At 47.1% G+C, this 25,059-nt stretch overlaps 1 protein-coding gene across 2 annotated transcripts in view; it reads left to right on the forward strand.

Moving 5' to 3' along the window:
• Nucleotides 1-11,331, forward strand: part of PAX2 (paired box 2) — a 100,398-nt gene extending 89,067 nt beyond the window's left edge. For both annotated transcript variants that reach the window (XM_054034864.1, XM_054034865.1), the window contains exons 9-10: nucleotides 6,157-6,243; nucleotides 7,684-11,331. In XM_054034864.1, the coding sequence (XP_053890839.1) occupies nucleotides 6,157-6,243; nucleotides 7,684-7,805 (209 nt within the window). In that variant the 3' untranslated portion in view covers nucleotides 7,806-11,331. The remainder of the gene's footprint in view (nucleotides 1-6,156; nucleotides 6,244-7,683) is intronic.
• Nucleotides 11,332-25,059: the final 13,728 nt, after the last annotated feature.

The following is a 25,059-nucleotide window of genomic DNA, read 5'->3' on the forward strand; positions in this document are numbered from 1 at the left end:
CGCGTCCTGACGGGACGCAATAAATCGATCCCCGAGAGGTCGATTTCTACCCGCCGATTCAGGCGGGTAGTGTAGACCTAGCCTAACTTGTACTGCCTGCTGCTCACAGAAAGGCCAACTAGCCATTGCCCAGACCCCAGGAATAGCTAGCTAAGGGTCTGATCTGGTAAACGTTATTGAGCATACTGCTAGTCAGCGGGGCTATTCACAACAGTGAACACTATCACTGACGATAAATGTGTGCAGGTCTGAGCCCTAATATCCTTAACTGACTAATCCCTGATTACATCCCTAGAGGTACTGGCTAGTAGTAGTAGTGTTCTCTGCCCAGGGCTAACAAACTACCCACTGCCTACAGCCCTAAGATAACTGGGGATATACTTGTCAGGTTATAGGATCAGGAAAAGTGATAGGGCCAGATTCTGGCTCCCACTCCAGCCCCTTGCACCACTCCAGCCTCTTTCACCACTCCAGCAGTGCAGAGGGGCTGCAAAGCTTGCCCCGCCGCTATCTGTGTGTTGAAATCTCCAAGTGGTGCAGAGTCAGCATTATTTAGAGCAGCCCCTAACCTGCTCTGAGTTGTGCCAAGAGCTGGCTTGGCCCCCAGCTGGTTCGAGGGCGAGGGGAACACAAAGGTGATGTATAGCAGTTAAAACCCAGTCATAATGGGTGAATTCAGGTAAATCACATATTTAAAGCTTATAACCGGTTTATGCTTAAAGTAGTGTTGCCGTGCCTTCTCTGCTATTTTAACCCAAATTAAGAACACACCTCTTTTTGAAGTGTAGACATACGCTTAGTAACTCACAGGAGTCTATTTAAGAAGTAATTCTCCTTGAGGCACTCTATACTAGTGACCACTGTATAATGAAGTTCATCATCCCCATGGCAGAGATCATACCAAAATCTAGCTTTGGGACAGTCCGCTTTAGAAAATGTGCATTTGACAACAATGAGGAAGCTAATCAGAGAGACCCTTAAGTCCAGGGTAAGGGAATTCAGCTTACCCATATGACAACAGAGTTAACACCCAGGGCATGCAGACACCCAAAACAAAGAATGGAAGCAGGAAGGTAAAGAAAAAAACCAGGCTAGTTAAATTGCAATGTGTAAGAAATTATTCAAGCCAAATAGGTATCCTTCTGAAAATGAAAATCCAACCATGTTGGGGCTTAAGCCAACCTGAGGGTTAGGAGGACATTTTTCCTGGTGCCTACTTGGACATGCTGTGGTATTTCTTACACCTCCCTATGAAGTGCCAGGTGCTGGCCACTTTCAGTCACAGGATACTGGACTGGATGGATGGACCACTGGTCTGATCCAGTCTGGCAATTCCTGTATTCTAGTCCAACTGGAGCCATCATAACTGTGTTCCATAGAACATGAGATAGACATTGATAGGCCCAATGGGGAATGTGAAATGCAAACATCCAGAGACTTAGATACAAATAGTAGGAAACTCTTTAAGTGTATCAGAAACAGGAATTATGTAAGAGAAGGTTTCTTGCTGACCAATCGGAGAACATCTTCCTGGGATGTAATCAAATGTACCGACATGCCAGAGAGCTGCATCGTCCAGTTGCTTTGAACGTCCACTCCACTGCAGGGATCTTGAGACCTCACCACTGGAGCCTCTTTGGGTCCTCCCTGATTTACTGGTTCCTGTGTTAAGCTGCCATGATACAGATGCCAGAGCATAGATGTGACTCTGTGGTTGGACATGAGGTGCAGATGTATGGCCTAAAGAACTGAATCATAAGACAACACAGACTCTGCGAAGAAAGGTTCAGATTCAGGGGATTGCATTCAGGATCCAAAGGGACACACATGGAATTTCTGTCCTGCAGGAAATTCCAACATTTCAAAATTTGTTTTTTATCTCAAATTGTGACAAAAAATCAAAATATTGAAATATTTGGTGCAGTAACATTGAAACAAAACATTCTGATACTATCAAAATGCTTAGTTTCAATAATATATGTCAAAGCAAAATAAAACAAAAGAAGAAAGTTAAACAAAACAGGAAAGTTAAGATGAAATGAGAAAGTGGAAACAAAACAAGGACGTTTAAACGAAATACTCAATTTTGAATAATTTTGTAACTTGTCTGTTGAAAATGTCATTGAAATCTACACATTCCTGTGAAATATTTCAATTTAGTTGAAGCAGCATTTTGAGAAGGAAAATTATTCCCTCTAAAACATTTTGACCAGCTCTAGCCAAATGCATCTCTGTTACATCAGTAAAACCCCGCTGACATCAATGGGGTTGCACTGGTGTAACAGAAAGGAGTTTGTCCTCCTTAGAGACACACAGACATGTGCAAAATGGGTAATCTGTGGTACAAGTATCCCTCTGGCTCATACAGATGCTGCCTTAAGATGTGTCCTGCATTCACAGTCACCTGTTTGCACACATTTCACAGCTGCAACTTAGTCTCACTGGCTCTAGAGATGGATGGAAGCTACTAGGTCACTGAGTGCATCGTCCTGCAAAGGACAGGAATTGGTCACTCAAAGGAGGATTAATCAGACAGTACTTTAATATTATGCTGGATCTGTGCATGTTGGGAGGCTTGCTGCTCAAGTGACAGGACACTTTCAATCCCTGACTCCCTTCCCCCTCTTTCTTAGAGAAGCTGGCAGCCCCAGCCTCAACCCCTTTGCCTGCTGGAGTCACTCTGCAAACCCTCTGGAGGACTCTCCAAAAGGAGAAGGGGTTTAGAGAGAGCAGCATGGAGCCTGCAGAGGGCTGGTAGCAGCAACGGGGGGAGCATTAAACAGAATCCAATGCTGATGAGGAAATTACACTTGTTTCATTAGCGATCGGGAAAGGCAATAGCTCAGTTCCTCTTGGTCACAGTTGAGCTCAAAAGCTCATTATCCTACTGCATGCATGCTTTCACTCCTCATCAATAAACACCGTTTCCAATGGCTGCCCTCCATCCTCCCCAAATCCCCATGGCTGCACCAGAGTGGGGCTCTTTCTCCTCTACTTAACCTGTGGTTTAGGATCACTGTAAACAGTTTAGGATGACAACAGAGAAGGGAGCGAGAGAGAGAGAGAGAGAGAGAGAGGCTTTGAAATATCAGAATTTTGCTCTCCCCCGCAGCCATACCGAGACATGGGCTATGCTATATGAGCCATCTTGGAGCAGAAATGCCCATCTGGTTGGCCTTTTCCTTCTCTCTGGGCTAGGTTTCTCCCTGGTACAACTCTGCTGAGCAGCACACTTCAGTGGTGTTACAGCAGGGCCATGCTTGGTACTCTGCCTCTGTGTAGTCTCCCTCTGCCTGCCCCCCAGGGCATCCCATGTTATCTGTAGCAGGGATGTTCTGACTATCCCCCATCTATCCGTCAGGGTTTCCAGGACTGGATGTTTCTGGATTGGAAGCACATTCAGTGGTTGCCATTATAAAGTCAACATTTGCCAACAGCTCCAACTCGGTAGAATCTGAGAATCTGATCTATTTCCCTCTACTCAGGCCTGGTCTACACTAGAAAATTAGGTTGTTTTAACTACATCAGTCAAGAGTATGAAAAATCCAACTCCCTGAGCAACATTGTTAAACCGACCTAAGTCATCATGTAGACAGCACTAAACTGACGGAATAATTCTTCCATTGACTTAGCTACCACATCTCGAGGAGGTGGATTACCTACACTGATGGGAGAGCCCCTCCCGTCGGCATAGGTAGTGTCTACACTGAAGTGCTACAGCAGTACAGCTGTAGCATTTCAAGTGCAGACAAGCCCTCAGAGTAAGAACTACTGTAACTGCGGTACCTTAGACCCCAGAGAGGGGAGGATGGAAGGGGGGGTATAGCTCTTGACAAAAGTTGACCTTTTTATGGTGACTAGTTTATGCTATTATTCTAAATTCCTTAGAAAACCCAATAGGACCTTATCAAGGGTAAATCATTGTAGCTGTGTTGACTCCATGGACTCAGTTTCCACCAGCAGAGAATATGGCCTATTCGCTCTAATGCTCCTGAGAAGGAAGCACTGGCAGAGATTAGAGAATAATGAATTGAAATCTCTTTGGTAATTGTGTCTGAGGCATTCCATGTACTTTGCTTTATTGCCTTTAACCTCCATGCTGTGGATCTCTATTAGAAGGCCTGGATGCTTTCTACACTCATTGTTTCTCTACCAAGGACTCTGGTCCCTACAGAGAATAGCTGGCAAGTTATTATCAGACTGTACAGACCAGGCACCATGGCCACTTTGTTCTTTTCCCACTGTCAAAGTTCAGACCTATGTTCAGTGACATTTGAGTGCATTGCATTAGCTCTCGGCTGGCATTGCTCTTTCCCAGCCTGTCTGCAGTTTCATTAAAGAGAGGTGATGATCAAACAAGTATCTATTTAAAAATGCCATCTCCTTATTCAACAGATTCATAGATTTTAAGATCAGAAGGGACCATTATGATCACCCAGTCTGACCTCAATGTTTGTCTTCCAGTCATATTTTCTCAGTTGCAAGTTCATTAGCCCTGAAGAGCCCATGTAGCGAGGGAGGTGCACTGGGTGCTCTTCTGAGCCAAAGCTGCAAAATTTGGATCCTGATCCAGATTTCCAGCATTTCACAGAGTTCATAGGCATGTTGGTTTGGGCCCATCTCAGGCAAAGATGAAGAGACAAAGAGAACCCAGAGGCAGAAAGAACCCAGTTCGCCTTTCAAACTCAAGCAGCATCCGTTGCACTAGCATTTGGAAAAATCACCTTTTGACTTGTAACCTGAGCAAGTTTTGTCATAGAATCATAGAACTGAAAGGGACCTCGAGAGGTCATCTAGTCCAGTGCCCTGCACTCATGGCAGGACTAAGTATTATCTAGACCAGGGGTCGGCAATGTTCGGCACGCGGCTCGCCAGGTAAGCATCCTGGCGGGCCGGGCCAGTTTTATTTACCTGCTGACGCGGCAGGTTCGGCCGATCGTGGCCCCCACTGGCTACGGTTCGCCATCCTGGGCCAATGGGGGCGGCGAGAAGCAGCAGCCAGCACATCGCTCGCCCGCGCCACTTCTCGCCACCCCCATTGGCCCAGGACGGCGAACCGCGGCCAGTGGGGGCCGCGATCGGCCGAACCTGCCGCATCAGCAGGTAAATAAAACTGGCACAGCCCGCCAGGGTGCTTACCCTGGCGAGCCGCGTGCCGAACGTTGCCGACCCCTGATCTAGACCATTCCTGACAGGTGTTTATCTAACCTGCTCTTAAAAATCTCCAATGATGGAGATTCCACAACCTCCCTAGACAATTTATTCCAGTGCTTAAGCACCCTGACAGTTAGGAAGTTTTTCCTAATGTCCAGCCTAAACTGCCCTTGCTGCAATTTAAGCCCATTGCTTCTCATCCTATCCTCAGAGGTTAAGAACAACTCTTCTCCCTCCTCCTTGTAACAACCTTTTATGTACTTGAAAGAGTCATTGAGAGAATATCAATGGGGCGCCCATAACATCAGAGCCACTCTTGTGTCTTGGACGATGCTATGGAGGGGGGAGGAAATAAAGGGCTGTGCATTCATATTCCACTCTGCAGTTCATATATAACATTCCCCCTCACTTCCCTGTGAAGTGCTTCTGATGACCACCACCCACGATTTCCTCCTTAACAAACTTTCCCTATTTCACAACCCCCAGCATCCTACTAAGAACAAAACTGACCAACGCGAGTTGCTATTGACAGTGTTGCCAATTCCTGTGGTTTTATCATGAGTCTTGCAATATTTGGTGTTTCTTTTAAAGGCCCAGCTCCTGGAGTCATGGGATTAGGTGTGGATCTTGGCTTTCATTTAAAAAAAAAAAAAAGCAAATTCCTATCCCTCATGGTTGCAGAGCAAAGCTTGAAAATATGACCCCACAGTGCACCCTGCAGATCTGGAAACCAGGCGGCAAAGAAAAAGACACCAATATTTTAAACATTTTAGAAAGATCTTGTGATTTTGAGGGCCTGACTCATGCTTTTTGACTGTCCAGGGTTGGCAGCATTGCACTGAAAATTAAAGAATTGTATATCCTTAAGTTGCACTTCCAGGTGGGTGAGGAAACTGCACAAACTGGTATGGCCTGGGTCAGATGAACCTAAGCACCAGCTCAGGGGAAGGGTAGAGACATGTCTTTCCCACTGTGTTTCACTTCCCACTGTGTTCCTTGCAGGGAGTGAGTTCTCGGGGAACCCTTACAGTCACCCTCAGTACACGACCTACAATGAGGCCTGGCGATTCAGCAACCCCGCGTTACTAAGTGAGTACCTGCCCACCCGCACACACACACACCCGCCTCGCGCTCCTTCTGTACGTCTCTTTGTTTTCTTTTTGTTTGTTCGTTTGTTTTCTGAAATGGGTCTGCAACTATCTGGCCAGGCTAAGAGTCCTTTCCCTCACTGTCCAATCTGGCCTGTCAGTGAGTATTTTCATGACATCTGTTTTTTCTCTGGCCTGAGACTGCTCCAAGACTCTACTTCAGATTAGGGCAGAAATCCACTTCAGATTCTCCTTTCTCCATGGGTTGCACCCAGAGCCCATTCCAAGGGTGGTCAGCAAGTTCTCCACCCAGGAGCAATGCCCACAATGCCTGGGTCAATTTGACCAAGTTTGTGGGTGGCTGGTGGAGTCTGTCCAGCAGGGTTGGAGCCCCACTGAACCTAATGTTCACAGAAAAAGTAAAATCTGTTGGGGGGAGGGAGAAAAGCCCTAAAACTCTGTCCTCTCACACAGCATTTCCTTGTAGGGGAACAGGATGAGATTTATTGTATGTAAAATAAATAAGCTGTGATTATTAACTACATATTCACTAAGGTTTAACAACTGGGTAATAGCTACAAATTTTATTCCAGTGTTGTTAAACCTCAGCAAATGTGATCTTAATAATCAATCACTATTTAACTCCCATCCAATAACCACCCGGAATGCTTCTCTTCCAAGTGTGACCAAAATCCCAAGCAATGAAACAACGGACAATTGTTTTGTTTCTCCCCCAGCTGTGTTTGGAGATGGCTGGCAGCTCCATATCACATCTGTTCAGTCAATCCAACCCCTAGAGGCCTACAGCAGATGAATTGCTGTAGCTCAGGTACAGGGTGCTGCCAGAGTGATACTCACACACTCACCTCTCAGCGCAACAGCAATGGGTCCCAGATGTTTTGCCTGCACACCCCCATTTGGAGACTTATTGATTCCCACAATACCAGAAAGCAACAAAGCAACCAAAGAATCCAGGACAGGGTGCTCATTTTGCAGCGCCTCCACAGGGCCCCAGCAGAAATAGGTGTGCACTCAGGGTGCATGCAACATCAAGCAGAGGGCGCCATTTGGTGGAGGTGCCATCATATTCAATTGGGATCGCAGTCTCATCTGCTGATGGCACAACCCCAAGTGGGGGCGCAGCCCATAGCATGGGAATGGCTGGTCTACAGGAAAGAGGATTTCCCAGCCCTGGCGAGACCAGCTCTGCCAGGAGCATGATGTGTGGCAATGTATCCTCAGAGAAATACAGCAGTTGGGTGGAAGTGTTGGCCCACCTGCTCCTGGCCACAGGTCCTTCCTTTGGTCCTTCTCCTTTTGTTCTTTTCTTTTGTTTTGTTTTCTTTTCTTCTTTTTTTATTTTTATTTTTTTACTGTTTGTCCTTTCAAACCAGTCCATTCTTCTCCTGTGTTAACTTTCAGGTTCCCCTTATTATTATAGTGCCACATCCCGAGGCGCTGCACCTCCCACTGCTGCCGCTGCCTATGACCGCCACTAGTTACCATGGAAACCACATGAAACTGCAGGGCGACAGCTTAGGCCTTCATATTGTACCTGTCTGATCAACTTTCTCCATCCCCGGGAAGGGTGAAGAGAACTTCTCCGTCCCCCTCCATGCCCAGCTATCCCTCCCCTTCCCTGCAGAATGTGCTGGATCGAAGCGATCGCAACATCGGACTGAGAAATACGCGTCCCCTGCACTCTGTCCCTCGCCCCAACTCAACTACTTCCATGGACAACAGGAAAGGCCTGTGACCAGCTCACCTGCTGCTGTAGACCTTCAAACCATCCCAGGCACACTTCAGCCATGCAAGGCCTCCCTGATTTTGAAGACTGAGGGAATTCAAGCAATGCAACCCGCAACCCTTGTTTATACAGGACCCTGTTCTCCAGGGAGCGGTAGAGGCAAGGTGAAGTGGGGAGGAAACCACCTGCAACAAATTGTTCCCTCGAGAAACTTTCTTCCATGGTGGATGCTTCAAAACGCTAACCGACAAGCCTGTTTCAAAGGCCTGAGGGACTGGCTAGCATGGGGATGGCAGCACAGAGAGGCAACCCATCTGGCAGTGAAGGAAAGGCCCAAGTGCAACACTCTCCATTCCTCCTCCTCCCTCCTCCCCGCCCCAGGTCTCTCTGTGTGCTCCATCCCCACTCTTCTCTTCATGTCTTGGCTTCCTTCAAGGTTCCGTTTGAAGGCCACACCCGGCATGTTGTGACCTCGCAGGCCGGAGTTGGGTTGAAACACACACAAACATGATTTCTGTGACACACAATCAGTTCAGACAGGAGGATGGAGCGACATCAACCAACCGACCGATGAAATGAAGAAATATATAAATAGATATATAAATATAACTGTGTTTTTATGCTTTGTCATGAAGGTCTGTAAAAAGGAAAAAAAAATGAACAAATCCCCAATTTTCTAAAAAAAAATAATAAAATCAACAAAAAAACAAAATAAAAAAAACCCTAGAAAAATAAACCCAAATCCCCTCGCCCGAATGGCACACAAGTTCCTCTGATGTTTGATGCTCCCCTTTCACTCTTGGGTTTCATTTCCTTTCTGTTTTGCACTAGAATGTGATGGTGGAGAGGATTGGAGGCCCCATCACCTCCTCTTTTCCTAATCCCAATCCCATTCTCTGGGGAGCAGTGTGGACAATTCACATCTGGCAAAAAAAAATTACCAAACAAACCAGCCAACTAAACGCACCCCGTGGGAAGTCAGCTTTTTCCGTGTCAGTTGTCATCAAACAAAGAAAACAAACCCAGTCTCTTGCTCTAACTGCGCTTGTGGTAGAAAGGAACGTGTGGGGTTTCATGCAGGTCCATTAGATCTCCCTTCAGCCAGCAGAGCTGAAACAGACAAATTCAGAATTGGCTGGGATTGTTGCTTGGTTCCCTACACTTGGTTCCCATGCACTTAAACTTGCACCTACTCCCTTCACCCACACCTGCCTCAGTCAACCTGACATCTTAACTCCCACACCTTAATACCTGTGCCCTACACTGGTCCCTGAATACCTACATCTTAATCCCTACAGTCCCATTAAGTGTTTTATTCTCAATTCCCAAACCCCTACAGCCTTGCTATCTATGCCCTATCCCATTCCCACGGTCCCTTCACCCTAATCCCTACACTTAGTTCTCTGTGTTCTGCACCCTAACATCTATCCCCTATACCCTCATCCTTGCACCCTCAACCCTATATTACCCCCCATAATATTCACTCTCTGATTCCTGAATGCTCTTGTAATGGTTCTGTAGTGATTCTCTGCTCTCTTTGGTTCCCCAGTGATTGCCAAGCATTGTTTTGCAAAAGGCTGATTGTCAGTGGAAATGCTTATTACTCCTGTATTGCTGGCAACTTCAGATGCTCCTGTTCTTTGGACTGACACTCCCAAAAAGCTAGTCAAAGAAAACATGAAGGCTAGAGCTGATCTCCTGGGCAGCAAGAGGTAGATTCTTATTGTTGGTTTAGAGAGACGATTGGGATAAGATGAGTGGGCCACTGTCCATGAATAAAGGAGTCAACCTATTGAGGGTGGAAATGTGAACCGTGGAGCAATTTCCAAAACTAGCATTTGTATATAGCCCATGGTTCCCAGCCTCTGAATGAAATGTGCACATTGACTCAGCTTTCTGTCTCCAGGGTTAGACTGAAGGCAAGAAAAGTCCATCGTCAGCAACTGGCTGTATGGGCCCAAAGACCCCACTCACCCAGAGCTCTTTTCAGCACTTGCATATCTCAGGGTGACCATATGGATGCGTTTTCTGCAATGGGATGGCACAGAATGCTAAGAGGGAGTGTTTTTGTTTACACAGAAGATAAGGGCCTAAAATCTGTTCTGGTAAATCTTGAGTAACTCCAGTAAAGTCAACAGAGTTACTCCACCTCCACTAAGTCAATGGAGTTGCTCCAGATTCATTACTGTGAACCCACTGAAGTCAATGGTTATTGGAATTTATCCAGATTTATGTCATTGTGACTGGGCTGAGAATTTTGCCTATTGTCTCAGTCTATGAAAAAAGAGACACTGGTTAATCATTTTTAAAAACTCACCCTTATCATCCCCTTGGTTTGTCCCCCACATACTAGACAAATGCTGGACCATAAGCCGTGATGTCCCCATTTGATTCTCTCAGTAGTACCTCTGCTCTCCTTGTCCAAAATCCAGCTTCACCCAGCCTGACAACTAGAATAACCCAGGGGGCTAGAAAACATGAGACTGACACACCTCACATTGGACAACATGCAGTTCAGGAAGCCTGTTCCAAAGCAACTAGCCATTGAGAAAAGTCCACTCTTATGATGGCATTTCACAGAGAGATAGTACAGGCTAAGAAGGCAGGATTTGGTTGGCTCAGTCATGGCTGGTTTAATTTGATGCTCAGAGGGCCAAATTCATAGTTGGTTTAACTCCACTGATGCAAGGGGATTTCTCCCATGCATTGATTTGGCCTGGAAAGTTTAGAAGAACAGCAAGTGGGTTTGATCAGGAAAACAGAAGTACAGAGTAATATGCAGAGGACTAGGCATTCTTATCCTCTTCCATCACCTCCCCCGTAAAGCCCCATGCGAATGTACTGAATTACATTTGCCAAAGAGTTTCTTGTGTTGGTTGTTTTGAGTTACAGTCGATGGATGCATTGTAAAGCAGTATTATAGCTAAAGTCTAGTAGCTGACACGGGGATTTATGTGGTGATATTATGCAGAAGAAAACCATCAATATTCATATAGATTCCATTAGATTGGACTATGCAGGAAACACAAAAATTCTACCAATTATTTAATATTATGTTATTTGCAAAAACAATTGCTGCTTTGTAGGAAGATAATGTGTGTAATGTGAAGGCAATTCCTCTTGTATATAAGTTCATCTCCATCTTCATCATGGTAGTTATTAAAACAGCCTCGTCTCATCCTGTACATAAGGAACGCTCTGTCTGTACTGTGCAAGTCTCGTTGTGCTCACTGAAAACAAAACTATCTGTTCAATAAAGCACAGCACAAATCCAGAACCTGAGGGAACAGCCAAATTGTAGAAGGGCTCCTTCCCCAGGAGCCTGGGAGTTGGTTTATTTTAGGTGGATTTTTTTTTTCATTTTTCTTAAAAAAAAATTACAACAAAAAACAAACAAAAAATAAAGTTTGGAAGGAAAACAAAATCACTATGCAAAATCCAGCTAAATCTGTCGCTGTGTTTCACGTCTCTCCTCCATTCTGCTCTCTTTCCTTCCCTCGATCTCCTTTATTTTCCTCTCCCTCCTTTCATTTCTCCTCTTTATCTTCCTCCCCAACACCCTTTATTTCTTCCTCCACTACTCCTTCATTTCTAGCCCACCATCACTTCTGGAGAGGGGACTGATGTTTCCAGTGGTCAGACCAGATGACAGAGATAGGACTCCTGAGTTTTCTTCTTGGCTTTGGGGAAACATTGTCAAGTCACATCATCTCTCTGCACCTCAGTCCCCCACCTGTCAAATGGGCATGATCATACTTCCCTACTTTACAGAGTGGTGGTGAGGCTGAATTTGTTACTTTCGCCAACTGCTTTGAGGTCCTTGGATAGAAAGCTCTACAGAAGTGTAAAGTATTATTAGCAATAGCAATGATTTCCACTGCCCTTCCCTCTCATTTTCCTTTCCTCTTTCTCTCTCTCTCTTCTCTTTATTGTCATTCTTTTCTTTACTCTTCTTCCTTGCTCTCCTTGTCTTTTCCATTCATTCTTTGCTCCATCGCCATGTTTGCTCTCTGTAACAGACCAAGCAGAAGGGTGGCACAACCCATTTTTTTTCTCTTTCGGGGGAAAGAATCCCATGAGCTGTTGCAAATGATGTGCTTTGCTGGAAGGAACAGGAAATGCGGCATTTGGAACCTGGTGGCACTTGAGGCCTGTTCTCTGAAGTTCCTGTGTCCTCTTATTAACTGACCTCTTGTTTAGCGGCCTTGCTGGGATATGGGAGCAATGGGGGAGGGAAGGGAGGGAGGGATGATTCCATTAAAGCGACACCTTTTATGACCTGTAAATGTGGGTTTTTTTACCTCGGGGTGCTGAAACGGGGCCATGTCTGCATGCTTTCTGATCCATCAATAGTGCTGAGTCAAATTCAGAGCAAGGCTTCAGAACTAATCACAACGTGAATGTGAGGATATTAAAGAAACAAAACCCAAACAACCCTGCACCCATCTCTCCTCGCGAGTGTTATTCTGGATACATTTTCCCCCCAAAAGGAATCTTGTTTTACTGAACTGTTGAAAAAAAAATTACTTTTTTCGCCCAAAGGATCTGCAGTCCCCAAGGAAAGAAACAACAGCCAGACCCGTCTTGCTCGGGACTGACTGGATGAGGGTTTCTGTAGGACCCACCCATACTACTGCAATGTGCTCCCCGCTCAGGTCTGGGAAGGTGACAAAGATTTGAAAGGCAGGAAAAAGGGATCAAATAACAATTCTAGAACTGACGACACAATCAAACCAGAACTAGCAGCAGCCGTTGGGAGGAAGCTGGGTGGGAGAGGAGGGCATTGTCAGGCGTAGGGTCATACCTGTTCTAGGCTATTGCAGCCATTCTTGGCTTTTCCTCATTGCTTCAATTCTGTTTGAATCTTTTCTTCTTTCTTCCTCCTCTTCTCCTTTTTTTTTTTTTTTTTTTTTTTTTTGTGTGTGTGCGCACATGAGAAATAAAAACAATTTTTTTTTGTATGTCACCCTGCTGGCTCCTGGCTTGTTTCTCTTTCTCTCTCTCCAGTAGATTCACCCCGGGGTTTCTGGGTTGTCACAGTCCCTGCACCTACACCCTTTGGACACCCTGTAAACAATAAACACCACTACTTCTAACTGTCACTCTGCTTGATAGAAGGCGCCATATGCATTCTAGCAATGTGTCCCGCTTCTGTGAGCTTCCACTAGCCCAGCTTCCCAGCCCTGTGAAGTGCCAGCGGAACTTCCTCTTCCACTGATCTCTCTCAGTGGACTCCCAATGATACATCTGGTGTCTCCCAAGCAGTCCAGATGTTACTGGGCTAGCCATTGCATTACAGTGACCTAGGGCACCGGTCCCATTTCACCCCTCTCCAGCCTCCTTGTAGTCTCATTTAGGGGTTAGCATCACTTGCTCAAGGTGTCTTCCGGGCCTATTTTAACCTTCCAGAGTTAGTCCCAATTCTCAACCAAAGTGATTGGACAGAGTGGGTGTAGTTTGCAAAGCCTCAACAGAAGGGAGGGTGATTGACAGCTGTCAGAGCTGACCCCTGCCAATCTGCTACACTTACATACATATGCTTTATTTCCATGAGTGGAATCCCTGTAACCTGGTGCTTTACCGCACCCTCCTCTCTACTCTGAATCATCCTGGTCAGTTGAGGGGCAAAACTTAATGCAACATCATTAATAGCCCAGTCACCAGCCTTAGTATTCATCCTCTGCATAAGAAATAGCTGTATGTTATTTTAAGGAGAACCGTAAACAGGCCAGATCCTGAACTGTTTACTCAATGTTTCCTCAGGCATCAGCTCAACATGAAGTCCAAGGGAGCTTAACTTAGTACAGGCCCAGTGAAACCCTAGCAAGGTGCTCGCAATTTGGCCAAACTAGGTTTGCATCCACATTTTTCATGCTTCTTTAAATTGTTTTTACACAAAATCAATGGGCCAGATCCTCAGCAGATGTAAATTTGCATAGTTCCATTGACATCAAGGGACCAGATCCCCAGTTTATGTAAAGCAGCATAGCTCCTCTGAAGTCTGGACAGAAATGCTTCCATGAAATTGTTTTGGCTTCTGTTGTTGTAATCAAAACAGTTGGTTCAATTTAAATTTTGTTTTCTCCAGAACTTTTTTTTCTTTTGGAGAATGCTGATTCGTCGAAATTGACGATATTGCAATGGAACCATTTGGTGGACTGCCTCAGAGCTGCAGACCCCAGTGCCTCCAGCCAGCGTCCCAGCGTCCACGGCAGCGCCCCCAGGCAGGCAGGCAGGCCCAGAGCCAGGACTCCAGTCCCTTTCACAAAGAATTTTGGGGTTTTGTTCCAAATCAGAACGAGACCAAATTTTGAAATATCAGTATCCTCTACAAAACAAAACTACCTTTCTCTGCACAGTTGCAGGTGTTAGGAATACGCCCAGGCATAGGTGCTGGAATTAGGGTTGCAGGGGGTGCTACTGCACCCCCTGGCTTGAAGTGGTTTCCTTCATATGCAGGGTTTACAGTGTGGTTCGATGACTCTCAGCTCCCACACTATACAAATTGTTCCAGCACCCCTGTGCCCAGGACAGCAATGGGCTGATGTGTGAGAACTGGGAAGTGAACCTGACTACAAACAAAGGAAATTGACCAATCTACATTCACTGTCAGAGATGAGTATCTCACTAAGAGTCAACAACCAGTGTCACTGGTGGAAAGGAAAATGGATTTTCAAATTTCATTCCGTTTTAATAATAGCTACATCGTTTTTTAAAGCCAGTCTGTTCATCTAATCTAATCTCCTGCGTAGCACAGGCCAGAAAATTTCACTCTGTAATTCCGGCCTCTAGCCCTGTAATTCATGGTTGAGTTACAGCATAGTTTGAGAAAACATCCAGTCGCAGGAGCTGTTATAGCCTGGAAAAAAGAAATAGTAGAGAGCACCAGATTCTGCCATCCTCCTGCATACTCTTATCCCTCTACTAATCCTACTGCAGCCCACGGCCATTCTCAAGGGCAAGGTACCATGCATGAGTAAGGGCATCAGAATCTGAGCCTCAACAAGGAGAGGGATGAAATAAGGGATAGCACAACAATGGCCAAGACAATGAATTTCTTTTTATAGCTACTTGGATAAGAAAACTTGAACTATTCTGACATGATGAAGGCCCTATAAAAAGAGTTTTGAATAAGGAGCAGGTAACAGAGCCCTTGGCATCCATGAGCGTGTATGGTCCCAGCCAACCAGTCCTGATGATATGCATCTGAGGATATTGAGTTAGCTAATGAATTCTGTCCCCTGGCAATCAGTTCTGAAAAAACGTGGCGACTAGGGAGGATGGAAGACAAGCAAATATGGTACCCATCTTCTAAAGAAAAGAAGAATGATCCTGCTAATTAACAGCTCACGTGTCTACATATTGGTCCTTCTATCCTGAATAAAATACTGGGGAAATATGGGGGTGAAGGGAAGACTCACGGAACAGCTAGAGGCTAATGGAGACATGGACAATAAACTGCACGGATTTGTAAAGAACAAAAACTAGACTGCATTGGCATGGCAGCTGGAGGCAGTGTCTGGCCAATTAATTTCCCATGATTCAGCACAGAGAAGCTCCCCTCGCTCCCCATGATGCATTATGGGAAGTTTGTCAAACCCAGGATTGCCAACCCCAATCATTTTAAAGGCACGAGTCCGGCCCTCTGAAAATCATGAGCTTGGGTAAAAACTCAAGAGCTTGGGTAAAATCATGAGATTTTTTAAAACCTACATATTAAAACGAACCCAATATTTATTTGCCTTCTGGTTTTGGAGGCTTTGGGAGCACTTGGGGCACATTTTCAAGCTTTTCTCCAAACCTTGAGAGCCAGAAACTTACTAGTACTTCTCTTTTAATGAAAGCTGAGCTGCTCAACTCATTGCAGCCCTGCAGGGCTTGGGGCTTCCGGAAGTGCCCCAAATCTCACAAGACACAGGATAATATACTGAGTGCTGACAAGGCTTCAGACCCAGGAGCTGGGACAGTACGGAAGCTGGTGGTAGCTGGCCTATCAGTTCCTTGCCTCCACTCCTCCCTAGAGCTTCCAAGGGCTGGGACAAGGCGGGAAGAGGAGAATGGGGACTGTAGTAGGAGGGGAAAGGCAGAGCAGTGTTGCCAAGCATAAGTGTTGAAAAATCACGAATCAGACACACTCACACAAATCATGAGACAGGCTGAAAAATCATGAGGCCTTGGGGTGGTTTTTAAAAACAAAAATATCCTTTTTTTCCCTGCTGCCAGCTGATGTTTGAGCCTGTAGGAGAAGCCACCCTTCCAAGGTGTGTTTGTCACTTCAGGTTCCAGATTCAATGTAAAATTCATAAACATAAATGTAGCTCCCTTCCTGGCTGTGGAGAGGGCATTCCACTTACCCTAGCCTTACCCCTGGGATGAGGGATTTGCCAGTCTGTCCCGCTCCATCCCCCGCTCCTCTCACTATCCTGTGGCCCTCCTCGGCAGCTCTGCCTCTCCCCTCAGTGGCCCCCTCCTTTCCCCCACCCAGTCTTCTGTCCCACTCACATTGTCCATCCATATTGTACATGACTTTGCCAAGCACATGGTCCCCGTGTTTCTGCCCCTTTCCTCCCCCACTCTCCTGTCCACTCAGAGTACCTCCTGCATCCACCATGATTCCCTGCGGGGGTTTTTCACTAAAAAAATGCAGTTTTGGGTTGAGCAAAATTGTTCATGAATTCGGGTTGAATTTGGCAAATAGTTTCAGCTGGGGAAAACAATGGGGAAAAATTCTGAAAAAGGCACAATATTTTGTTTCCACATTTTCTGAATGAAATGGTGCCTCTCAATTTAGCCAGATTTAACTACAAACAAAAACAGTTAAAAATATTGAAAACAAAACATTGGGTTTCATGTGAAACAAAATGTTTTTTCGTCCTGAAATGACACCTTTTTGGGAGAGGGTTATTATTTTGGTGAGAAAAGAAATGAAAAATTGTTGTTTCGTGTCAAATTAAAAAAAAATATTTTTTGGCGATATTTTGGTTCAACCACGAAACACCAAAAAAAAAAATCAATGATTTGCCCAGCTCTTGTCTACACTACCCGCAGGATTGATGGGCAGCGATTGATCCAGTGGGGGTCGATTTATCGTGTCTAGTCTAGATGCAATAAATTGACCCCCAAGTGCTCTCCCATCGACTCCGGTACTCCACCGGAGCGCAGGCAGAGTCGACGGGGGAGGGTCAGCTGTCGACTCACCGCCGTGAAGACACCACAGTGAGTAGATCTAAGTACGTTGACTTCAGCTACATTATTCATGTAGCTGAAGTTGCGTAACTCAGATCGATCCCCTCAGTGTAGACCAGACCTAAGAGTCCTACATCACAGTCTCCCTCCACTTCCCTGGCTGGGTTTAATGACTAGCCCACACTCTCAACCCCTGAACAAGGAATAAAACCCAGGAATCCAGATTCCCAGCATGCTACTGCAGCAAATAATTGTGTTTAAGTCACATCTCCCTAAGTGGCTTGTGCACAAAGAGGATAACAGCCTACTACAGCTATCAGCTAACAGTGTTATTCCTGTAGTTCAAGTGGTAACGGCTCTGTTGTTAACCTGAAAGGCCAAGGCTGATGACCTATGGTCAGGATCATTACACTTGCACATGATGGAGATTTTTTATTTATTTTTGTGATCTATGAAGTTCCATACAAAAAATGAAATTAAAATTAGGCTGCAAAACCAAGCACTCAAAAGTTAGCAGATGGCAGAATGAAACGAGACTGGACAGAACCCTAGACAATGTCCTGTAAGGAACAGTCCAGCATTGGCAGGGAGATCAATTAAACCACTCTGTAGTTCTTTGCCATCTTTAACTTCGATGATGCTGTCAATAACGCAGCTTTGGATTACCTGAATTAGCAGGGAGAGAGCGATTAACTGCCCTCAGGTTTGGGTCTCCACTGCCATGCATCTTTGTGCAGCTATGTACATCAATGCAAATGGATGCAAACGGCTAGCAAAGCTACTTTACACTGACTTAGCACTCACTTTGCCCTGATGTAAATGACTGTGAAGGATCAGGCCATCTCTCTCCCTCTAGCACCCCTGACTCTCAGCTGATTCTAATTCAATTTCTCTGCCTATTGTTTATTTCACCGCTCCCCTGTGAAGTGTCAAATGCTGATGTTCCATCAGCCTCGAACTGTCGTTTATATTTGTCATTCAGTCCTTGTTAAAAAATAAAACAGGACTGCGCCTGCCTCGGTGCGCTCTGCCTGGGAATTCCCTGTGGTAAAATTAGTCCATTTAGATGGAAAGTTTTGTGTCACTCCCCTGTCTAAATTGGCAGATCTGGCTCTTTTGCAAAAACCAATAAACTGTGAACCTTGATGCATCTGTCAATCAAACGCATCTTTTGCGAGCAAAGCCAGATGACAACAAAAGCTGAGCAGGCTCTTCCCATTGGCTCTTCTCATTTAGGCATATCAGGAGGCACCTGTCACTCCTCCGGTTCAGCCCTGTGCTCAGAGGGACTCTTCATGGAGCCTTGAATCCCTATTGGCGGCTGGGGCTTCGGAAGAGGGAGGGGGGAGTTTGCCTTTTTCAGTTTCAGATTTTCAATAAAATCCACAGCTCGTCCCTTTCCTCCTGGCTCTGGGAAAGGCCTGGGGCTCCCATTGGCTTTGTTCTGTACATCATTTCTCATGTAGTGAATTAAAGCCGCAACCCCTCAGTGCAGGCAGATTTCCCGATGACTGGAAAGGCGATGTGAGACTGTTCGATCTGGCAGATTATGCCATCGGGGTTCTGGGGGATGAGCCACAGCAAAGCTGGGGTGGGAGGTGACACCACCAAAGTCCTTCCCTCCACTTTTCTGAGCACCCTGCCAAGGTCCGATTGCCCATCCAATAGAAGACACAGGGTCCTGCCAGCCAGGACCCTGGAGAAAGGAACTGTGCAAGACCCTGGATGTGAGAGAGAAGAGGTGTTTCAGACAACACAGGAAGGAGAGGTTGGGTAGCAAGCAGCAATAATCTACTCCACACATTCCATGGAAGTTAGAGCTGTGGGGCGGAGGTTGTTCCTCATGGAGATTGGAGTCCAGGGAACTTCACACCCTGTCCATTGAAGCTGTCACCTGTTTAGAGGGGATTTCAAGTGACATCCAAACAGGCACCGTGAGGCTGGGCAGTGCTTGCGTCTGCCAGCAATGAGTGGCCTGTCATGGCTGTAGGACTTAGCCATGGTTCGTGTGAAACACTCCACTTATGGCCCCACCTTCTCTCCACTATGGCCCCACCTCTTCCCCACTGTTCTTTCGGCATTCTGCCCCCAGGAGAAGAGCAAACGTGAGCACTCCACAGAGTTCATGGCCTGCTGGTCTGGGGCAGTCCCCGGGCAGCTGCAGGAGCCGGGGAAGCCTTCTTGATCACCATGTCACCCCCCCATGCAGCTGCAGATGGATCACTCGCAGCCGTGTTGCTAGCTCTGATGGTGAATCTAGTGATGTCTTGTGTTTCTCTTAGACCCCCAGCTCCTGGAGTCAGGTGGTTACGTGGGAATCTCAACTATTTAGAAAAAAGTTTGTAGCTCTCCTGGTTGAGGAGAAAAACTTGCAAATGTGACCATTTAAAGGCTTCAGAACCAGATAGCAAATAAAAAGAACCCCACATTTGTTAGTTTGAATCTAATCTCAGGATTTGTTTGCAGGCCTGCGTCCTGATTTTTGGACAGGCAGAGTTGGCTGCACTGTCACAGTCTGGGCCATAGCATGGCAGAAGGGCGTAGTTGAGGGCTTTCAGTATCAAGGGCACCCAACAGATGTCTGATGCTGCTGATCCCTTTCTGCCATCTCTGAGTAAGGCTAAGTTTACAATACGGACCTTACAGCACTGCAGCTGTGCCACTGTAAGGTCTCCCGGGTAGCCACTCTATGCCAGCGGGAGAGAGCTCTCTGGCTGGTGTAATTAAACCATCCCCAACAAACGGCGGTGGCTATGTTGGAAGGGCAGCATCTCCCGCCGACATAGCACTCGCCACATCAGCACTTTTGTAGGTCGGGGTGTGTTTTTTCACATCCCTGATTGACAAAAGTGCTAGTGTAGACAAAGCCCAACTGCTCCATCTCTTCCATGATGGGATCTTAGGTGATGCAACAATCATGCCGACAATTGCTCCTTGCTGTTGTTTTCTTTCAAACCTATAACTAAGGGTACGTCTACACTACCCACCAGATCGGCGGGTAGTGATTGATCTATCGGGGATTGATTTATCGCACCTAGTGTAGACGCGATAAATCGATCCCCGAGCGCTCTGCCATCAACTCCGGAACTCCACCACGGCGAGAGGCAGAAGCGGAGTGGACGGGGCACTGGCAGCTGTTGATCCCACGCCGCGAGGTCGCGAAGTAAGTGATTCTAAATCGATCTAAGATACGTCGACTTCAGCTACGCTATTCTCGTAGCTGAAGTTGCGTATCTTAGATCGATTACCCCCTAGTTAAGACCAGGCCTCACTCATTGCTGCTTCCTTCCTGTTTAGTCTGGTATTGCAGATTCTTAGCAGCCAGCCCCTTTGAACCAGTTTCCGCTATAAGATTCTGTACTCTGCTGCCCACAACAAAGATGTCTGACACATGGTTCCTGGCAGCTTCTTTAGCCCTCAGCAAAGATGGCAATGGCACTCCCTGCTCTGGAGCTTTAGCACAGTTTGGCTTGAAGTTCTGAGCGTGTCAAAACTGGAATGTTCTCCTCACACTAGCTCCTTGCCTTCCAAGGCATCTTGTTTCCCCTGCCATGCTGCCACCTGACTGCAGATCCGCCTCTCAAGCCACCCCACAAACCCAGCCCCACTCACTTTTTATTTTCTCTTTCCTTCTGTTTTGGTCCATCGCCCACTTTGTCTCTTGTACTGTCTTGTGGGTGTTGCTGCAATTCACTTAGCCCAGCTGTAGCTAGCCACTTCTTTCAGAAATCGATTGTGTGGCAGCATTGCTAACTCGGACGACTTGAGCACAGGACTTGTAATATCTGTCACTTTAGACCTAGTTCCTGGAATCCTGGGATTAGGGGAGAATCTCAGTTTTTAGCCGCCCTGGTTGTAGAGAAAAGCTTGAAAATGTAAATGTGACCTACAGGCACAGAACCCGCAAGGCAAAGGGAAAAAAACATTAAAAAAAGCTCATCATTTTTAAGCTGATCTCAGGATTTGTGGAGCCTGACTCTTGATGTTTGATGCTTGGACTTGGCAATATAACGCATCTAGAACATATGACTTCAGGCAAGTGAGACATGCACCAGCTGAGACCCTGGCTAGTTTCTATGCTAGATTGTGCCAGCTAACACTCACGTGGAAGCTTGCTGGCGTGGCTTGTGAAATCAAGCTGCAAACTGTGCATCATGGTTCATTGGTCAAGCTCTGGAAAAGAGCTTGGAGAAAGTCAGCGCTTATAGCAACCAGCATTGGGGTACTGGATGAGCCTAGAAAGTGGTGAAGTTACAGGTGCCAGGCATGGAAAACAACACGCAATCTATGTGCATTATTATTCATATAACAGTAGCACCTGGAGACACCATCTGAGATCAGGGCTCATGTGCTAGATGCTGTACCAACACAGAATGAGAGAGAGTCCCTGCCCCAAAGATTTTATACACTACATCAACATGATGGAGAAGGAAATGACTCAACCAAGGTTATTCAGCAGGTCAGTGACAGTTCCAGGAGTAGAACATAGCTCTCCAGACTCCCATGCTGGTGCCCTAGCCACTAGGTAATGCTGCCTCTTTATAAAGCCACACAAGTCTCCAGAAGAAAGACTAGGTCTCCAACCACTTGCAGAAAGTCCAGAGGGTCACACCTCCAGCCTGGTGGACATTTGGAAAGGAGCACAGTCTGGGGCAGAGTCTAGCGAAGCCCAGCTCCCTCTGAGGGTATGTCTACACTACAAGAGTAGTTCGATTGTACTTAAATCGAATATGTGGAATCGATATTACAAAGTCGAACGTGTGTATCCACACTAAGGACAGTAATTTGACTTTGTGAGTCCACACTAACGGGGCAAGCATCGACATTGGAAGCAGTGCACTGTGGGCAGCTATCCCACAGTTCCTGCAGTCCCTGCTGCCCATTGGAATTCTGGGTCAAGCCCCCAATGACTGCTGGGAAAAAAATGTGTCGAGGGTGGTTTTGGGTAACTGTCGTCATCCAACCGTCACTCCCGCCCTCCCTCCCTGAAAGCGCCGGCAGGCAATCAGTTCGCGCACTTTTCTGGTGAGTGACAGTGCGGACGCCACAGCACTGTGAGCACGGAGCCCGCTGCGACCATCACTGCAGTTATGGCCATTGTCAACACCTCGCACCTTATCATCCACCTTTTCCAGAGGCAGATGCTGAGAAATCGGGCAAGGAGGCTACGGCAGCGCGGTGAGGACATGAAGTCTGAGAGTTGCACAGACCTCTCACAAAGCACGGGACCCCGCGCCGTGAACATCATGGTGGCAATGGGTCATGTTGATGCTGTGGAACGGCGATTCTGGGCCTGGGAAACAAGCACAGACTGGTGGGACCGCATAGTGCTGCAGGTCTGGGATGAATCACAGTGGCTGCGAAACTTTCGTATGCGGAAGGGAACTTTCCTGGAACTTTGTGAGTTGCTGTCCCCTGCCCTGAAGCGCAAGGACACCCGGATGTGAGCAGCCCTGACTGTCCAGAAGTGAGTGGCCATAGCCCTCTGGAAGCTTGCAACGCCAGACAGCTACCGGTCAGTCACGAATCACTTTGGCGTCAGCAAATCTACCGTGGGGGTTGCTGTGATGCAAGTAGCCAACGCAATCGTTGAGCTACTGCTGTCAAAGGTAGTGACCCTTGGAAACATCCAGGTCATCATAGATGGCTTTGCCGCGATGGGATTCCCAAACTGCGGTGGGGCTATCGATGGAACTCACATTCCTATCCTGGGACCAGACCACCAGGCCAGCCAGTACATTAACTGAAAGGGCTACTTTTCAATGGTGCTACAAGCACTGGTGGACCATAGGGGACGTTTTACAAACATCAACGTAGGATGGCCGGGCAAGGTTCATGACGCTCGTGTTTTCAGGAACTCTGGTCTGTTTAGAGGGCTGCAGGAAGGTATTTACTTCCTGGACCAGAAAATAACTCTTGGGGATGTGGAGATGCCTATAGTGATCCTCGGGGACCCAGCCTACCCACTAATGCCCTGGCTCATGAAGCCCTATACAGGCGCCCTGGACAGTGAAAAAGAACTCTTCAACTACCATCTGAGCAAGTGCAGAATGGTGGTGGAGTGTGCTTTTGGACGTCTCAAGGAGAGATGGAGAAGCTTACTGACTCGCTCTGATCTCAGCGAAACCAATATCCCCATTGTTATTGCAGCTTGCTGTGTGCTCCACAATCTCTGTGAGAGCAAGGGGGAGACCTTTATGGCGGGGTGGGAGGTTGAGGCGAATAACCTGGCTGCTGATTACGCCCAGCCAGACAGCCGTGTGATTAGAAGAGCCCAGCAAGACGCACTGTGCATCCGGAAGGCTTTGAAAGCTAGGTTCCTCAGTGAGCAGGGTAACCTGTGACTATTAAGTTTGTTTAAAGAGAAGCTGAACCTGCCCCCGTTTCTTTACCCACTTACTGTTGACTATCCTCTCCAGTTTCATACCCCGTTCACCCTGTCCCGCCCCTTCCAACACACGTTTAAAAATAAAATAAATGGAACTTTGTTAATGAACACCGTTTTCTTTATTACGGATTTCGCGGTAAAGTGTTGAAACTGGGACACAGACTGTGGTGGGGAGCGGGCGTAGTGTTGGAAAGAACGCTTCTAAACTCGAGGAATGACAGGCTCCTGCTCCTAGAGAGGTCCGCAGTGGTGGACTGGTTGTTTCAACAGAGCCTGCCACCCCTCCTTTTCGGGACTCTGTGTGTGGGGGCTATGTGACTTTGTGGCGGGGGAGGACGGTTACAGATCCCCTGCTGCGTGGCTCTGTGATCCAGGATAAGGATCGCAGCATAAGATCTCTATCCGCCCCCCCCCCCCCACACACACACACAGAACATGAAAACCACCTCCCAGACTGACCAGGGTGCCTAGTGACTGCAATGTGTGTGTGACCTTCTGCTGAACCTGCCCCCGTGTCTGTACCCTGGTAAAGGTGACTGTCCTCTCCAATTACCAACCCCCTTCTCCCCCTTCAAACACACTCTCCCCTAAAAGAACATGATGGAAACAGTAATTAACAGAAATGTATCTTTTATTAGCAACTACACAATTAGGGGATGAAACTGGGACGGGGGCTTGGGTGAGGTGGGAAGGAAAGGACTTATCCAATTTTTGGGGATGAGAGCCTTCTGGTACTTGAGCAGTCTGCAGGGGTGGAGTGACAGTTTTCACGGCCCCTGCCGCCCCTCTTTCTTGGGACTTTGGCTGAGGGGGGTATGGGAGTTTGTGGTGGGGGAGGGCGGTTAGAGATAGACTGCAGCAGGGCTCTGTTCTCCTGCCTCCGGTCCTGCAGAAAATCCACAAGGCGCTGGAGCGTGTCCGTTTGCTCCCTCATTACTCCAAGCAGCGTTTGAGTCGCCTGATGGTCTTCCTGCTGCCACCTCTCCTCCCGTTCGCTGTGTGCTCGCTGGTATTGCAACATGTTCTGCCTCCACTGGGTCTGCTGGGCCGCATCGGCTCGGGAGCAGCCCATAAGTTCTGAGAACATATCGTCCCGTGTCCTTTTCTTTCTCCGCCTAATCTGCGCCAGCCTCTGTGAGGGGGATGCCAGGGTAGGTCGGGAGACAGTCACAGCTGTGGGATGGGAAAAAGGGAGTGAATTCCTCACAAAGATAAGTTTTTTGTGAACAATGAACATAGTCTTTCTCTGTGAACAAGACCATGCACAGCACCTATCACATGCGCACTCAGGACAAGGTCGAATTTTCGGCCTTCGCATTCAGTGCCTGGGGTCTTGCAGTGGAGATCAGACAAGCGGGGTAGGACAGCGGAATTCGGGTAGCAGGCTGACATGGTAAGCCGTAGACTTTTGGCTGCTTAAAACTTAAATTAGAGCAGTGCCCTCCTTTCACGTTCAAAGCAATGCTCCTATCGTTGGGCAGTTCCTGCTGCCGGCA

Source organism: Malaclemys terrapin, chromosome 7 (assembly GCF_027887155.1).
Source record: "Malaclemys terrapin pileata isolate rMalTer1 chromosome 7, rMalTer1.hap1, whole genome shotgun sequence".
Taxonomy (NCBI): domain Eukaryota; kingdom Metazoa; phylum Chordata; order Testudines; family Emydidae; genus Malaclemys; species Malaclemys terrapin.